At 41.6% G+C, this 17154-nt stretch overlaps 1 protein-coding gene across 1 annotated transcript in view; it reads right to left on the bottom strand.

Moving 5' to 3' along the window:
* Window positions 1–2742: 2742 nt before the first annotated feature.
* Window positions 2743–17154, bottom strand: part of LOC121005607 — a 99347-nt gene continuing 84935 nt past the window's right edge. Inside the window, exons 13-15 of the mRNA XM_040438382.1 lie at window positions 13588–13691; window positions 2938–2981; window positions 2743–2850 (exon numbers count right to left, since the gene is read on the bottom strand). Coding sequence (XP_040294316.1) covers window positions 2832–2850; window positions 2938–2981; window positions 13588–13691 — 167 coding nt within the window. The 3' untranslated portion in view covers window positions 2743–2831. The remainder of the gene's footprint in view (window positions 2851–2937; window positions 2982–13587; window positions 13692–17154) is intronic.

The following is a 17154-nucleotide window of genomic DNA, read 5'->3' as shown; positions in this document are numbered from 1 at the left end:
TTCCCCTCCTTCTATGTGCTCCCGTTCGGCCAAACAGTAGTTTACGACCACATATGGCGTGTTTCTGCAAACTACAGAATCGGGGCAACCCATTTTGAGTTTTGTTTGGCAGTTAACCCTTGTTTTACTCCTGGAAAAAATTGATTATATTGGAAAATTTTCCAAAAAATAGAAATTTCAAAATTGTTTCTCCATCTGCCATCAACTCTTGTGGAACACCTAAAGGGTTAACAAAGTTTGTAAACCCAGTTTTGAATACCTTGAGGGGTGTACTTTCTTAGATGGAGTCACTTTTTTGAAATTTCTATTCTAGGGGTGCAACAGGGGGCTTCAAATGGGACATGGTATAAACAAAACCAGTCCTGCAAAATCTGCCTTCCAAAACCCATATGGTGTTCCCCTCCTTCTATGTGCTCCCGTTCGGCCAAACAGTAGTTTACGACCACATATGGGGTGTTTCTGCAAACTACAGAATCGGGGCAACCCATTTTGAGTTTTGTTAGGCAGTTAACCCTTGTTTTACTACTGGAAAAAATTGATTATATTGGAAAATTTTCCAAAAAATATAAATTTCAAAATTGTTTCTCCATCTGCCATTAACTCTTGTGGAAGACCTAAAGAGTTAATAAAGTTTGAAAAAACAGTTTTGAATATCTTGAGGGGTGTAGTTTCTAGAATGGGGTCATTTTTGGGAGGTTTCTATTATCTAAGCCTCACAATATGACTTCAAACCTGAACTGGTCCATAAAAAGTGGGATTTTGAAGATTTCTGAAAATTTCAAAATTTGCTTCTAAACTTCTAAGCCTTGTAACATCCCCAAAAAATAAAATATCATTCCCAAAATGCTACAAACATGAAGTAGACATATGGGGAATGTAAAGTCATCACAATTTTTGGGGGTATTACTATGTATTACAGAGGTAGAGAAACTGAAACTTTGAAATTTGCTAATTTTTCAAAATTTGCGGTAAAAATTGTATTTTTTTATGCAAAAAAATTAACTTTTTTGACCCAATTTTAGCAGTGTCATGAAGTACAATATGTGACGAAAAAACAATCTCAGAACGGCCTGGGTAAGTCAAAGCGTTTTAAAGTTATCAGCACTTAAAGTGACAGTGGTCAGATTTGCAAAAAATGGCCAAGTCCTTAAGGTGAAATAGGGCCGAGTCCTTAAGGGGTTAAAGGGTTAAAATCTAGACGTGTCAGGCAAATTCTGAGTTCATATTTGGAATCAGCGCGCTCATTTTGGTATAAATCACATATTTTTCTCTCAGTAGCAAAATCATTGTTGCGCAGTGTATCTAATCAGTGGGGTTGCGACACCCCACCCCCTTGCTGATCAGCTGCTCCCGAGTAGCTACGGCATTTTTGTTAATATAATTACATAGATGGCAGGATGCCTGCCTCTACCCAGCTGGCAATGACTTCCAGTATTGGTGACTACACTCTTTATCCATCTTACAGACAAAATTCTGTGGTCATCAGTAGTGCCAGTTGGATCAGTAGTTGGATTATTTCCTATACATACTCCCACATAAGGCTCCATTCACACATCCGTAACGTGTTTTGCGGATTCGCAAAACACGGACAGTGGCAATGTGCGGTCCGCATTTTGCGGACCGCACATTGCCGGCACTGAGAATATGCCTATTCTTGTCCGCAATTGCAGAATAGGACATGTTCTATTTTTTTCGGGAACGGAAATGCGAACCTGGAAGTGCAGGTCCGCATTTCCGGAGCCGGGCCAAACATTGTACGGCCCCATAGAAATGAATGGGTCCGCAATTCCATTCCGCAAAATGCGGAAAGAAATTGCAGACGTGTGAATGGGGCCTAACTCTTATGTTATCATGGCCAGCTCGGGCTTCCTTCTATAGCCTTGGTGGCCACAACTTTGGGGTCAAAGAAATCTCTAGAAATCATGCCAAAGCTGCAATCATTCATGGTGTCTGGAGTCCAGACTTTAGTTTTAGTGATTTTTAATAGTCATTTCAGCGTCAAGAGGAAAAAAAGTAATTACAGATACGGTCCTACAAGTAGACAGAACCATTTAGTTGTTGACCAAGCCACAGAAATATCACAGTGGGTGAAACATCTGGTCCACACACTGTAGTGTAGCGATGCGCTTTAGGACTCATTAACCACAGCAGAGCCATTTATAACAATTAGAATAGATATTATCATTAGAAAGTGCAAACTAAAACCAATTTCTCAGGAGCAACTGGATAAATTAAGTTGATTACATTAAATTATATAAGGATCTTCTTTCCCTGAGAGGATAAAAAAAAAATATTATAATAATAGTTTTCATGCATTTTTAAGGTTTTGTCATATTTTATGTAGTTTAAAAAAATAAATTTGTACATTTAGGCAGCTAAACACTTTAAGTTCATGTTTTCGAAGTGTTTACATTGAATTAAAAGCAACTTACCTTGTAAATTCTACTCCATTAGCTGTAAAGTAAATTTGCTTATACCAATATATATATATATATATATATATATATATATATATATAGCTTCAAGATATTTGATTTGATAGTGTTATTTTAACAGAACATTTCTGAACATAACAGAAACATATAAATATAAATATTGCCTCAGTCTTTAAATACAAAACCAGTAATGTTCTGGTGTCCTTGAATCTAGTCTTCAATCCATAACATAGGGAGACAGAAAGTTCTTTTTGGCAATTATAAAATCAATTTTGCTTTCAATGTCAATGAGTTTAGAGAAAACCTCTGCATTACTTGGTTCCTGGCCTATCGATGGCTGTGGACTACAAGGTCCAGGAGTTTCTTCATGACACACTGGCATTAGATCAGCTGTGCTTACATCTTGTTCCATTTCCTGTTTTTAAAGATATTACATTAGTATAAAAATGAAAAGGGGGTCAATCATCAGGAGCATGGCCACAAGCAAATTTTCTTAGCTCACCTGAAGAAAACGCTGTCTTTATATAGTACATTGGGGCCTCCGTTCTGCAGAAATTAAAGTTTTAACGTTTATGCAAATTGGTAGTCCTACTCACCGAGAGAGTTCGGTGCACATAAGAGCCACCCCTTCACCCCCCAACCCTTCCCTATGAATGTTAATTGACAGGCTCAAGCATTGCATATGTCATCTTGCCTTTCCCTGTCTTCTTGTGCGAGCACCCTGGTGGAGATTTATCATACTGGTGTAGAGTAGAACTGGCTGTGCATGCACAGTTGGTATTTGCCCTGCTCAGGTAGCAACAGCAGATTCCCTGAGCTTGTGACAATACTCGGAGCAAGATTGATAGGCCCAATCAAGATGTCTGGCCCTTTCAATCAAAGGGGAGGGAGGAGTCTCTTAAGCAGCGGGTACATCACCTCAGTGCTTCAGGAAGCGGATTCTGAACACATTTTATAAGGTGAAATCTATGCACCCTATTCCCTCATCCCCTAACTGTTTCTTAGTTCTCCTGAGGATCGGCCATCAATGTCCTGATGCCTGAAAGCCTCTTTAACTATCTAATTTTGTAGTGGGGGCATGATTGCCATTTATTACCACTTTTTTCTCTAATAATTATTCACTTAATGACACAAATTGATAGCCTAGCCTTAGGATAGACCATCAATATTAGATTGGTGGCGGTCTGACTCTCAGATTCCACCTTTCATTTTTGACATCTCCTTTGGCAAATGAAAGGTGGAATCTGGTTGCTATGGGCAACTAAGTCAGTTCTATTTTACTCCAGTAAGATAAATCTCCCGCCCACCCTCGTTCACACAACGGCTCGTGCGCAGTACTGCCCAGAGGCTCTGATGGGATGGAAACAAGACTTGTATTTGCATCATTTTCTGAAGTCACTCCATGTATTCTACTTCCTGCCCTGGCTCTTCCTTGCTTGACTTTCCCAGTCAGACCATTGAACTAAAGAGCGTTCGTAGGAATGCTCAATAGGCTGGGTTCACACCAGTTATTGTGAGCTAATACCAGATGCGGGTCAAAAACACAGCACAGATGCAGGTCTTTACATTAGGCCTCTTTCACACGAGCGTGACGGATTAGGTCTGCATGCGTTCAGGGTGCGTTCAGTGAAACTCGCACTATTTTGCAAGCAAATTCAGTCAGTTTTGTCTGCGATTGCGTTCAGTTTTTTCCGCGCGGGTGCAATGCGTTTTGATGTGTTTTTCACGCACGTGATAAAAAACAAACAACATCTTTTAGCAATGATCAATGAAAAACGCATTGTATCCGCACTTGCTTCCGGATGCAATGCATTTTTCAATGAAGCCCCACTCACTTCTATGGGGCCAGGGCTGCGTGAAAAACGTAGAATATAGAACATGCAGCGTTTTTCACGCAATGCAGAACTGATGCGTGAAAAAAACACGCTCATTTACACAGACCCATTGAAGTGAATGGGTCAGGATTCAGTGCGGGTGCTATGCGTTCACGTCACGCATTGCAACCGCGTGGAAAACTCGCTCGTGTGAAAGGGGCCTTACACCTGGTCTCTGAGGAGGCTTCACTACTGGTTTTGGCTCACAATAACTGATGGAAATAGCTGACAAAATAACTGAAGTGTGAATTCAGCTTAGCGATAATCTGGCAGTGTAATACTACTGCCTATTATCCGATAAACAAGCAAACGCTCGTTCATCGGGCAAATGGAATCTGTCAACAGGTTTAAAAATCATTGTTTGCTGGCAGCAGATCGTGCTGTGTAATCACTATCTGCTGCTGGCAACCAGTGATCACTATGGGGAACAGAGATGGCATTAGCGATCACTCCTCCCTATGCTGAGGAGGAGATCGCTGCACGTAATAGCAGCGGTTTCCTCCGCTAACGAGCAGGCGATTGTCGGGAAAGAACGCTTCCCTTACCGACAATCACCTGCCCTATCTACAGGTGTAATACAGCCTTTACTGTCACCAGAGAGGGAAGTGGGTGAGTGGCTCAATTAAAGCATCACACATTACACTGATGGCATCTTTATTCAGGCCTATCAAAGGGACAAACAAGCTCATACTGTTATCTCAATTCTAATAATCTACAATTTTATGGCAGACGGGAGGCTTGTATCATTGCATTAACCTTCTTTAATGCTCAAATAGCAATATTAATATACAAATATAATAGGACACTTTAAAAGAGAAAACAAAAATGTATGTGTACATATCAGATTCTGCATAGAAACAGATATTCAAATGAGGAGCTGAGGCATCCAATCACGGTTTGATCCTTAGTCTATATAAACTTCTGTGCTGCGTAGCTCCACCTCTTTCTTTATTGCTCTTTAGAAGACAGATAAGTACAAAACTGTGTCCTCTCATATATGTATATTTGTACTCCTCTTTCTCTCCTGTCAGACGCCGAACATTCTGACAGGAGAAACATAACTATCTAGCCCTATCCTAGCCTGCCACCTAGAGCACCCTAATAGTAATACTCCTACTATAACTACTATTTAGTGTTAAATACAACATAAGGGTTGATTTTTAACTCTTATTAGATTAGGGTTCTTAATTATTTACCTCATATATATAAAAAATATTCATTATATACTTATAATAGATATAATTTACCTCATTAATATATATATAATTAACACTATATATACACACCTCTTCAGAACATGTCTGATGAGGGTGTGGAAACGAGGATGGAGCAGGAAATACACCCTGTACAGAATTATTAGGCAAATGAGTATTTTGACCACATCATCCTCTTTATGCATGTTGTCTTACTCCAAGCTGTATAGGCTCGAAAGCCTACTACCAATTAAGCATATTAGGTGATGTGCATCTCTGTAATGAGAAGGGGTGTGGTCTAATGACATCAACACCCTATATCAGGTGTGCATAATTATTAGGCAACTTCCTTTCCTTTGGCAAAATGGGTCAAAAGAAGGACTTGACAGGCTCAGAAAAGTCAAAAATAGTGAGATTTCTTGCAGAGGGATGCAGCACTCTTAAAATTGCAAAGCTTCTGAAGCGTGATCATCGAACAATCAAGCGTTTCATTCAAAATAGTCAACAGGGTCGCAAGAAGCGTGTGGAAAAACCAAGGCGCAAAATAACTGCCCATGAACTGAGAAAAGTCAAGCGTGCAGCTGCCAAGATGCCACTTGCCACCAGTTTGACCATATTTCAGAGCTGCAACATCACTGGAGTGCCCAAAAGCACAAGGTGTGCAATACTCAGAGACATGGCCAAGGTAAGAAAGGCTGAAAGACGACCACCACTGAACAAGACACACAAGCTGAAACGTCAAGACTGGGCCAAGAAATATCTCAAGACTGATTTTTCTAAGGTTTTATGGACTGATGAAATGAGAGTGAGTCTTGATGGGCCAGATGGATGGGCCCGTGGCTGGATTGGTAAAGGGCAGAGAGCTCCAGTCCGACTCAGACGCCAGCAAGGTGGAGGTGGAGTACTGGTTTGGGCTGGTATCATCAAAGATGAGCTTGTGGGGCCTTTTCGGGTTGAGGATGGAGTCAAGCTCAACTCCCAGTCCTACTGCCAGTTTCTGGAAGACACCTTCTTCAAGCAGTGGTACAGGAAGAAGTCTGCATCCTTCAAGAAAAACATGATTTTCATGCAGGACAATGCTCCATCACACGCGTCCAAGTACTCCACAGCGTGGCTGGCAAGAAAGGGTATAAAAGAAGAAAATCTAATGACATGGCCTCCTTGTTCACCTGATCTGAACCCCATTGAGAACCTGTGGTCCATCATCAAATGTGAGATTTACAAGGAGGGAAAACAGTACACCTCTCTGAACAGTGTCTGGGAGGCTGTGGTTGCTGCTGCACTCAATGTTGATGGTGAACAGATCAAAACACTGACAGAATCCATGGATGGCAGGCTTTTGAGTGTCCTTGCAAAGAAAGGTGGCTATATTGGTCACTGATTTGTTTTTGTTTTGTTTTTGAATGTCAGAAATGTATATTTGTGAATGTTGAGATGTTATATTGGTTTCACTGGTAAAAATAAATAATTGAAATGGGTATATATTTGTTTTTTGTTAAGTTGCCTAATAATTATGCACAGTAATAGTCACCTGCACACACAGATATCCCCCTAAAATAGCTAAAACTAAAAACAAACTAAAAACTACTTCCAAAAATATTCAGCTTTGATATTAATGAGTTTTTTGGGTTCATTGAGAACATGGTTGTTGTTCAATAATAAAATTAATCCTCAAAAATACAACTTGCCTAATAATTCTGCACTCCCTGTATATACACCTGCATTTGAAGGAATTTCAGTTAACGCTATTAAAGAGTTAGTTGACAAGTCTATAAAACAGGCCCTTGGATCGGCTATATCATCGCTTAACGATGATATCAATAAATCTGTGGCCAGGGCGATGTCAAAAGCTAAACAGGTCTCTGAACCCAACATCCATCCTTCGACGCCTTCCGACCAATTTTGGTCAGCAGACGATTCGACCACACACAGACCCGGGAAGTCCACCCGGAAGCATCAAATTACGGACAATGATGACTCTCCTACTAAATATATGGCAGGAGAAAGTATAAATATTTCTAAGACCCCGTCTCACCACGGTGGTCCAACCAAACAATCTCTCCCCTCACGTTCTAGACCCTCAGCTCCAGAGGAAGAATGTCTTAAGCGGGCACATACATCTTCTAGATGCAATAAGCCGGATTCATATGTTGATTACTCTAGCCAGGAATCATCCGCAGCGTCTAATTCCTCAGATACGGAATATGCTTATGATAGTGAGGAGGCTGAATATGATTGTTTGGATGAAGAATCCCCTATACCAGAAAATTCTGGTTCAGTTATATTAGATACTATGGGTTTACCCTTTTTTTACACCAAGCCAAATGAAACACCCCAGATAAGGGGATTGGGCTCCGCTACCCCAAGTAGCAAAGTATGTTGCATCCCTAGTAAATAAACCTCTGGATAAGGTTGATCGCAACAAACTTAGGGCGGAGTGCCCTCGCCCGACTTTACCTTCTAAAGCAGCCGTTACGCCAGATATTGATCCAGCCCTCTCTAAGTATTTATTGAAAACAGGAAATCACCCAAAAAAGGGATAGATAGACCTTTCAAATCTATCCAAGATAAATTATTGGATTTATTAGGTCCACTGACCAAAATAATGAATATGGCAGAACAATCTACATCTACTGGTGAACCAGTTAACACAGAAGTGTTACGTAGCTGGGCACAGAGAGCTATGTGTATTCTATGGAATACCAATGCAGCAATATCCTCTGAAAGGCGTAAGTCTGTATTGATGCGCCTAGATCCACAGCTAGTCCACCTGGCACATAATGACCCAGATCCTTCAAGTGAGGGTGTTTTATTTGGAGATTCTTTTTCAAAAGATCTCAATAAATATGTAGGGCTTTTTAATTCCCTTGACAAAGCCCAGACATCTCTTAAAAGGATTTTTAATCCTCGTGTTTTTGGAAAGGCTGGAAGAGAAAAGGACCGCTTTCCCGGCCGGACTCAAGTCCCCCATTCATACAACAAAGGCCCCAACGTGCCTCAAGAGAGGGTTCAATACCAAACAACACCCTACCAGCCTCCCCCATTCTTCCCAACCAGAGGAAGACCTTGTAGAGTACGTGGTAACAGAGGATTTCCCAGATCGCGCCCTCCCACAGGTAAGCCTTAAGGTTTCTCATCTATCTATGATACCACTAGGGGGCAGGATCCAATATTTTTCCCACGTCTGGTCCAAGATAACATCCGATGACTGGGTACTCAATACTGTAATGAGATATCAACTGGATTTCATTACAAATCCAATACACATACATCTGCCTCACCAGATACGTTTTTCCAAAATAGACTGGTTCAAACAGAAATAGAGGAATTATTTAAAACACAAGCAATAATTCCTGTCCCATACCGAACACCAGGTTTTATAAGCAACATATTCCTGGTCAAGAAAAAAGATGGCGGTCACAGACCGGTGATAAATTTACGAAATCTCAACAATTTCCTTACATTTCAACATTTCAAGATGGAAGGTATCCATCTTCTACGGGACCTTCTACTTCACAACGACTGGTTAGTGAAGATAGACTTAAAAGATGCATATCTTACTGTCTCTATTCACCCTTCTTTCCACCATTTTCTCCAGTTTCTATGGAAGGACCAAAAATGGCAATTTACTTGCCTCCCTTTCGGCCTTTCTTCGGCCCCATTGTGCTTCACCAAAATGATGAAGCCTGTGGTGGCACTTCTCAGAAGTCGAGGGGTTCGACTGATCATATATCTGGACGATATATTGATCATGGCTTCTTCCCTCAAACTTATTTAACAACACCTACATAGGACATAACTCTCCTTACAGATTTGGGTTTCCTTATAAAGCACAAGAAATCAGTTTTGATTCCTTCAAAAGAACTGGAATTCTTAGGATTCCTTATAAATACTCAATTAGACCTATTAAAGGGCTTATATCACCCCACTAAACATTTTTTTTTTTTTTTTGGTTACTTTTAATCCCTATACTGCGATTTATGCATACATACTGTAATTAATCATTTTGGTTCAGCAGATTATGTTAAAAACGTACTTTTAAAATATGCAAATTACCTTGCTACCAGCAAGTAGGGTGGCTACTTGCTGGTAGCAGCCGCATCCTCCTATCCTAAAGACGCCCCCTCCGCATGTTGATTGACAGGGCCAGCGGACGGGATCTCTCTCTGCTGGCCCTGTTTACATTCAAAATCTGGCGCCTGCCCCGTACCTGTCTTCAGTCGGCGCAGGCGCACTGAGAGGCGGACGCTCGCTCGGCCGCTCCATCCTCAATGCGCCTGCGCCGATGACGTCACATCTACACCCGGTGCAGGCGCATTGAGAAGGGGGACGCTCGCTCGGCGCTCCTTCCTCAATGCGCCTGCGCCGGGTGTAGATGTGACGTCATCGACGCAGGCGCATTGAGGATGGAGCCGCCGAGCGAGCGTCCGCCTCTCAGTGCGCCTGCGCCGATTGAAGACAGGTACGGCGCAGGCGCGAGATCTTGATATCAGACAGGGCCAGCAGAGAGAGATCCCGTCCGCTGGACCTGTCAATCAACATGCGGAGGGGGCGTCTTTAGGATAGGAGGATGCGGCTGCTACCAGCAAGTAGCCGCCCTACTTGCTGGTAGCAAGGTAATTTGCATATTTTAAAAGTACGTTTTTAACATAATCTGCAGAACCAAAATGATTAATTACAGTATGTATGCATAAATCGCAGTATAGGGATTAAAAGTAACAACAAAAAAACTAAACAGTTTAGTGGGGTGACAGAAGCCCTTTAAGCCTTCCAACTCGGAAGTTGCATACGTTTCGCAAAGAAATTTGTGCTATACTGTCCAAAGAACTAATATCTTTATGAAAACTCACTCGCATCGTAGGGTTACTTTCTGCTTCAATCCAAGCAATTTTCCCTGCACCTCTCCACTACAGAGGTCTCCAGAGACTAAAGTCTCAACATCTCAGAGAAGGCCTGAATTATTCAGATCAGATTCCGTTATCTGCAGACGCCAAGTAAGAATTAACTTGGTGGCTCCATCATGTTCAAGAATGGAACGGGAAAGCGATTTTCGCTTCCAATCCAGACTTAGTGATAGAATCGGATGCGAGTCTTCTCGGCTGGGGTGCTCGTTACGGCCCATTATCTACAGGAGGGAGATGATCAGAAACTGAATCTTCACTCCATATCAATTGCCTAGAGCTTTTAGCCAGCTCTTTCGCCTTGGAGAGTTTCACAAAACACAAATCCAACTGTTGTGTTCTTCTCAGATTGGACAACATATCGGCGGTTCAATACATCAACCATCTGGGGGGTCCCAAATCCAAAATGATAGCGGAGACTTTTGGCATTTTTGTTTGGACAAAAACATTGTCCTGAGGGCAGAATATATTCCAGGAATTTCCAATTCAGTGGCGGATTGGAAATCCCGTTATCTATCCGACTCCAGCGATTGGAGATTAGATTCACTGATTTTCAAAGAGATAGACGCTCTTTGGGGCCCTCTCCAAATAGATATTTGCGTTCCGACTCAATTGCCAGATCCCTAATTTCTTCAGTTGGCGTCCGGATCCGGACACTCTGGGGGAGGATGCATTTCGTCAATCATGGCCTCAAGGAATTCTGTATGCTTTCCCTCCTTTTTCTCTCATACCGAGAGTTCTTCTTCAGGTCCTACACCAGGAGGCTACAGTGGCTCTCATTACTCCGTGGTGGACCACTCAATCATGGTTTCCTTAATTACTGGGAATGACGATAGACATTCCGAGGATCCTTCCATCCCACCAATTCACTCTTACAGACCCATCGGGGAATTACCACCCTCTCCTTCTATCGGGTTTTCTTTCTCTAGTGGTTTGGTTGATATCCGGCCAACAACATCTACAGTAGTTCAGAACTTTCACAATCCGCTAAAGATCTCCTCACAGAAGCTTGGGCTCCAGGTACCAGATCTGCTTACAGATCAGCCTGGAAAATTTGGGTTTATTGGTGCTCACAACAGCATCTGGATCCCATATCTGCCGCTTTATCCCACGTCTTAAATTTCCTTTCTGAGTCTTTTGAATACGGCAAAGCTTATCGAACGATAAACGTTTATCGTTCAGCCATCTCTTCTACCCACTTACCCATTGATTCTATCCCTGTGGGTAAACACCCATTAATATGCTGTCTCATGAAGGGTATTCGTTTCAAAAGACCTCTTTTGCCCAGATATCAGACTACATGGGATGTGTCTGTTTTACTTAACTTTATTTCATCTTGGGATGATAATAACGATTTTTCTCTCAAATTTCTTTCTTTTAAACTGACTGTCCTTTTATGTCTTATATCTTTTAAACGAATGTCCGATATTCGGGTATTAGATATATCACATAGACAATACTCACCGCAAGGAGTTCTTTTTTCCATTTCTCGCCGTACCAAAACTGGTCTTCACTCAATTTTTTACCCAGCTTTTCCTCTTCAACCAAAATGATGTGTAGTCAGATGTCTGAAAGCTTACGAACTAATGACTGAACCTTACCGTTCTTCTTTTCAACTCCTGATTTCATTTTGCCACCCTTATTTGCCAGTATCCTCAGCCACTCTGGCCAAATGGGTTAAACAAACCATGTCACTGGCTGGCATTGACACTTCTATATTTGGCACCCACTCTACTCGGAGCGCAATGACAATTAAAGCAGCCCAATGAGGAGGTTCTTTAACCGAAATACTTAAGACAGCAGACTGGTCGTCTGACAGTACTTTTAAAACTTTCTATTATAGACCTCAATGTCACATTTCTATGTCGGTGATATCATAATAATATTTAACTTGTCTTATATATTGTCTTGTAGCTTTAAAATTGCAATGATGCGAGCCTCCCGTCTGCCATAAAATTAGTGATTTTCTTAGTCTTATGACGGAAAATATTGATTTTTATAAAGTCGGGAGGCGAGTATCATCCCTCCCAATTACCCCACCCTACACTTTTTTCTATCATTACAGGATACTAAAGATTTATATTTCAAAGGAGATTCCTGTTTATTTCCTATGATCTACCGATCGTATTTTCTCATTTCATGGTTTCCAGTTCATAAAGTTCTCCTCAATTGGATTATTATCTCCAAGTTTTTGTGTTCTTTCTGATTCGCTTGTCGAAAGAGGTGGAGCTACGCAGCACAGAAGTTTATATAGCCTAAGGATCAAACCGTGATTGGATGCCTCAGCTACTCATTTGAATATCTGTTGCTATGCAGAATCTGATATGTACACATACATTTTTTTTTTCTCTTTTAAAGTGTCCTATTATATTTGTATATTAATATTGCTATTTGAGCATTAAAGAAGGTTAATGCAATGATACTCGCCTCCCGTCTTTATAAAATCTATATTTTCCGTCATAAGACTAGGACAATCACTACTTATACTAGTAGATAACATATTTCCCTCGCAGTAGCAGTAAACTAACAATGGGTTTGTTATTTATATAGGAATTTTATCTCTGTTTGCTGACTGGAGTGTAATAATATTACAGGTTATAGTTATTCGATTTCTGGAGAGGTTATTGATGCAGAGAGTTATTCTGACTGCCTGGTTGGAGTTGGGAAGGAATTTTTTCCCCTAAAATGAGGAAAATTGGCTTCTACTTCATGTTTATTTTTTTTTACCTTCCTCTGTATCAACTTAAAACTGAATAGACGTATGTCTTCTTTCAGCTTTACAAACTATGGGGGAGATTTATCAAACTGGTGTAAAGTAGAACTGGCTTAGTTCCCCATAGCAACCAATCAGATTCCACCTTTCATTTTTCACAGGTCTTTTGGAAAATGAAAGGTGTAATCTGATTGGTTGCCATGAGACAGTTTGATAAATCTCCCCCTATGTTACTATGTTAATTTAATTTTTACAGCATCATATTGCTGAAATAAAAGCCAATAATTCTTAAAATTGGTTCCCAAGAATTGAGTCCCTTTTCTGACAGAAGTGTCCCCATAATTTTGATAAATCCACTATTTTAACAATTATTAAGGCCACACATATAGACACAATTCTGATGCATTAATGATACAGACCTGTATGAGGAAAACAAAAGGAAAACTGACTACTGAGAAGATTGTGCTGTACCTTTGAAGCGATAGTGCCTGTCTTAATGGTCCTGCTCTCTGTATCTGCGTTGTCCTCAGTAGGTGCAGCAGGAAGCATTTCTGATTCACTTGTCAACATCTTCACTAAAAAGTGTAAAAAAAAATGTAATTTAAAAAGTAGACAGATTTTTCAATGTGTATAGCAATGTACACGTCCATCTACTGAGCCGAGTCCTGCAGGTCACACATGTTCATTCCCCCACACAGTCAGTTCTCTGTATAATGATCCCTGTTCACTGCAGATCAGCTTTCTGCTGGGAAGAGAGCCAGTGAGCATGTGCAGGAAAGAAATGACATGGAGGGACAGTCATTTCAAAGGAACCGTATCTCAGCTCATTGAAAAACTGAACTATATCTACAAACCAGATTCCAAAGAAGTTGGGACACTAAACAAATTGTGAATAAAAACTGAATGCAATGATGTGGAGATGGCAAATGTCCATATTTTATTTGTAATAGAACGTAGATGACAGATCAAAGGTTTAATCTGAGTAAATGTATCATTTTAAAGGAAAAATACGTTGATTCCAATTTTCACGGTGTCAACAAATCCCCAAAAAGTTGGGACAAGTAGCAATAAGAGGCTGGAAAAAGTAAATTTGAGCATAACGAAGAGCTGGAAGATCAATTAACACTAATTAGGTCAATTGGCAACATGATTGGGTATAAAAAGAGCTTCTCAGAGTGGCAGTGTCTCTCAGAAGCCAAGATGGGTAGAGGATCACCAATTCCCACAATGTTGCGCAGAAAGATAGTGGAGCAATATCAGAAAGGTGTTACCCAGCGAAAAATTGCAAAGACTTTGCATCTATCATCATCAACTGTGCATAACATCATCCGAAGATTCAGAGAATCTGGAACAATCTCTGTGCGTAAGGGTCAAGGCCGTAAAACCATACTGGATGCCCGTTATCTCCGGGCCCTTAAACAACACTGCACCACAAACAGGAATGCTACTGTAAAGGAAATCACAGAATGGGCTCAGGAATACTTCCAGAAACCATTGTCAGTGAACACAATCCACCGTGCCATCCGCCGTTGCCAGCTGAAACTCTACAGTGCAAAGAAGAAGCCATTTCTAAGCAAGATCCACAAGCTCAGGTGTTTTCACTGGGCCAGGGATCATTTAAAATGGAGTGTGGCAAAATGGAAGACTGTTCTGTGGTCAGACGAGTCACGATTCAAAGTTCTTTTTGGAAATCTGGGACGCCATGTCATCCGGACCAAAGAGGACAAGGACAACCCAAGTTGTTATCAACGCTCAGTTCAGAAGCCTGCATCTCTGATGGTATGGGGTTGCATGAGTGCGTGTGGCATGGGCAGCTTGCATGTCTGGAAAGGCACCATCAATGCAGAAAAATATATTCTGGTTCTAGAACAACATATGCTCCCATCCAGACGTCATCTCTTTCAGGGAAGACCCTGCATTTTTCAACAAGATAATGCCAGACCACATTCTGCATCAATAACAACATCATGGCTGCGTAGGAGAAGGATCCGGGTACTGAAATGGCCAGTCTGCAGTCCAGATCTTTCACCTATAGAGAACATTTGGCGCATCATAAAGAGGAAGGTGCAACAAAGAAGGCCCAAGACGATTGAACAGTTAGAGGCCTGTATTAGACAAGAATGGGAGAGCATTCCTATTTCTAAACTTGAGAAACTGGTCTCCTCGGTCCCCAGACGTCTGTTGAGTGTTGTAAGAAGAAGGGGAGATGCCACACAGTGGTGAAAATGGCCTTGTCCCAACTTTTTGGGGATTTGTTGACACCATGAAATTCTGATTCAACATATTTTTCCCTTAAAATGGTACATTTTCTCAGTTTACACTTTTGTTCCGTGATTTATGTTCTATTCTGAATAAAATATTAGAAGTTGGCACCTCCACATCATTGCATTCAGTTTTTATTCACGATTTGTATAGTGTCCCAACTTTTTTGGAATCCGGTTTGTATTAATTCATTCTTAGGTCCCATTCACACAACTGTATTTTTGGTCCACATCTGATCCGCATTATTTCCCGATAGGATATGGACCCATTTATTTCAATGGGGCCGCAAAAAATTTGGACAGCAAACTGTGTGTTGTCTGCATCCAAATATCCCTTCCGCATTCCTGTAAAAAAAGATAGAACATGTCCTATTCTTGTCCGTTTTGCAGACAAAAACAGGTATTGTTACAATGGGTCTGAAAATAAAAATGGATGCAACACGGACCTCAAAATACATAAGGTCGTGTGAATGTACCCTTACTAAAAGGTTTGGACTGTAACTTTTTTTGATTCTATTTGGAGAGAGTAAAGGGATGAGGTGTGACCAATTTTAAAGCATTACAATATATTTAACCTTTTTTACTGCTGGGGCTACAGGACATTTTAAACTTCTGCTAGCTGAACATAGAAAATACAAAGAATGAAAAAGAAAAAAACTATTGCAGCAATTCAACCCTTAAAGGGAATGTTGACGTTTTCATGTTAAACTCATTTGTAATAAATTTTTGATTATGTCATTTTTAATTTTCTATGTCAATATTTATATGTAAACAAAAAACATAACATCCTACTTGCGGTTCCGGCACGCTCAATGTAAGGACGTGAGCGGGAGAAGCTCCGGTCCCTTCAGCCCGCTAATCAGGGAGCCCGCACGTCTGGGTGAATTCCACCTAACCCGGCACTTACCACCACAGCCGGGGAACCCGCATGGAGAGATTTCTCTTACGCAGCGGCTCCCAGACACCCGAACCTGCGCCCCTGCACCACACAGAGAGGAGACAGCGAGGCAAGATGGCGGCCGCGACAGACAGAGCTAGCCGGCAAACAAGGTCGGCATCTCAGCCCCCACAAAACCGCATAGAGCCGGAGGCTGCAGTCCAGATGGAGGAAGAGGGCTCCCTGTCAGCCGATGTAACCCTCCCGATCTCATGCAGAAACATGGCGATAGAGGTCGCCAAACTATTAGCGCCGGATATAAAGGCCACATTAGAAGCCACAGTTTCTTCTGCACTGAAACAACTTCAATCAGAAGTACAGCAGCATACGGCTCAGATAACTGATTTGGAGACCAGAGTGGTTACGGTGGAGGAAGAAATGGAAAAGGCCCATACACAGATCAGGGACATACTACAGGCCAATAAAGTCCTGAGGGACAAGGTCGATGACCTAGAAAATCGTTCCAGGAGGAACAACCTGCGGATAGTGGGCTTATCTGAATCAGTCGCTCCAGGCCAGCTAGCTAAGCTATGTGCTCAGGACATACCACAAGCCTTGAGTCTACAGGGAAAATTCACTGTTGAAAGAGCGCACAGGTTGGGGCCTCCGGCTCAGCACGACCAATCACTGGGCTCTCCCAGGCCGCGGTCTGTTATTGTGAAATACCTAAACTATGCGGCGAAAGAAGCTATCTTGAACGCTTATAAGAAATCCACTCAGCCGCTGCTGGTTAACAATAACAAGTTGCTGTTGTTCAGCGATTATTCCGCGGATGTCCCAAGGCGGCGGAGAGCATTCTTGACCATTTGCACCTCCTTGGTCCAGAAGAGGACACGGTTT

Source organism: Bufo bufo, chromosome 6 (genome assembly GCF_905171765.1).
Source record: "Bufo bufo chromosome 6, aBufBuf1.1, whole genome shotgun sequence".
In the NCBI taxonomy this organism is placed as follows: Eukaryota; Metazoa; Chordata; class Amphibia; order Anura; family Bufonidae; genus Bufo; species Bufo bufo.
Note: the sequence above shows the minus strand (reverse complement) of the source record. Positions and strands in the feature narration are given on the sequence as shown.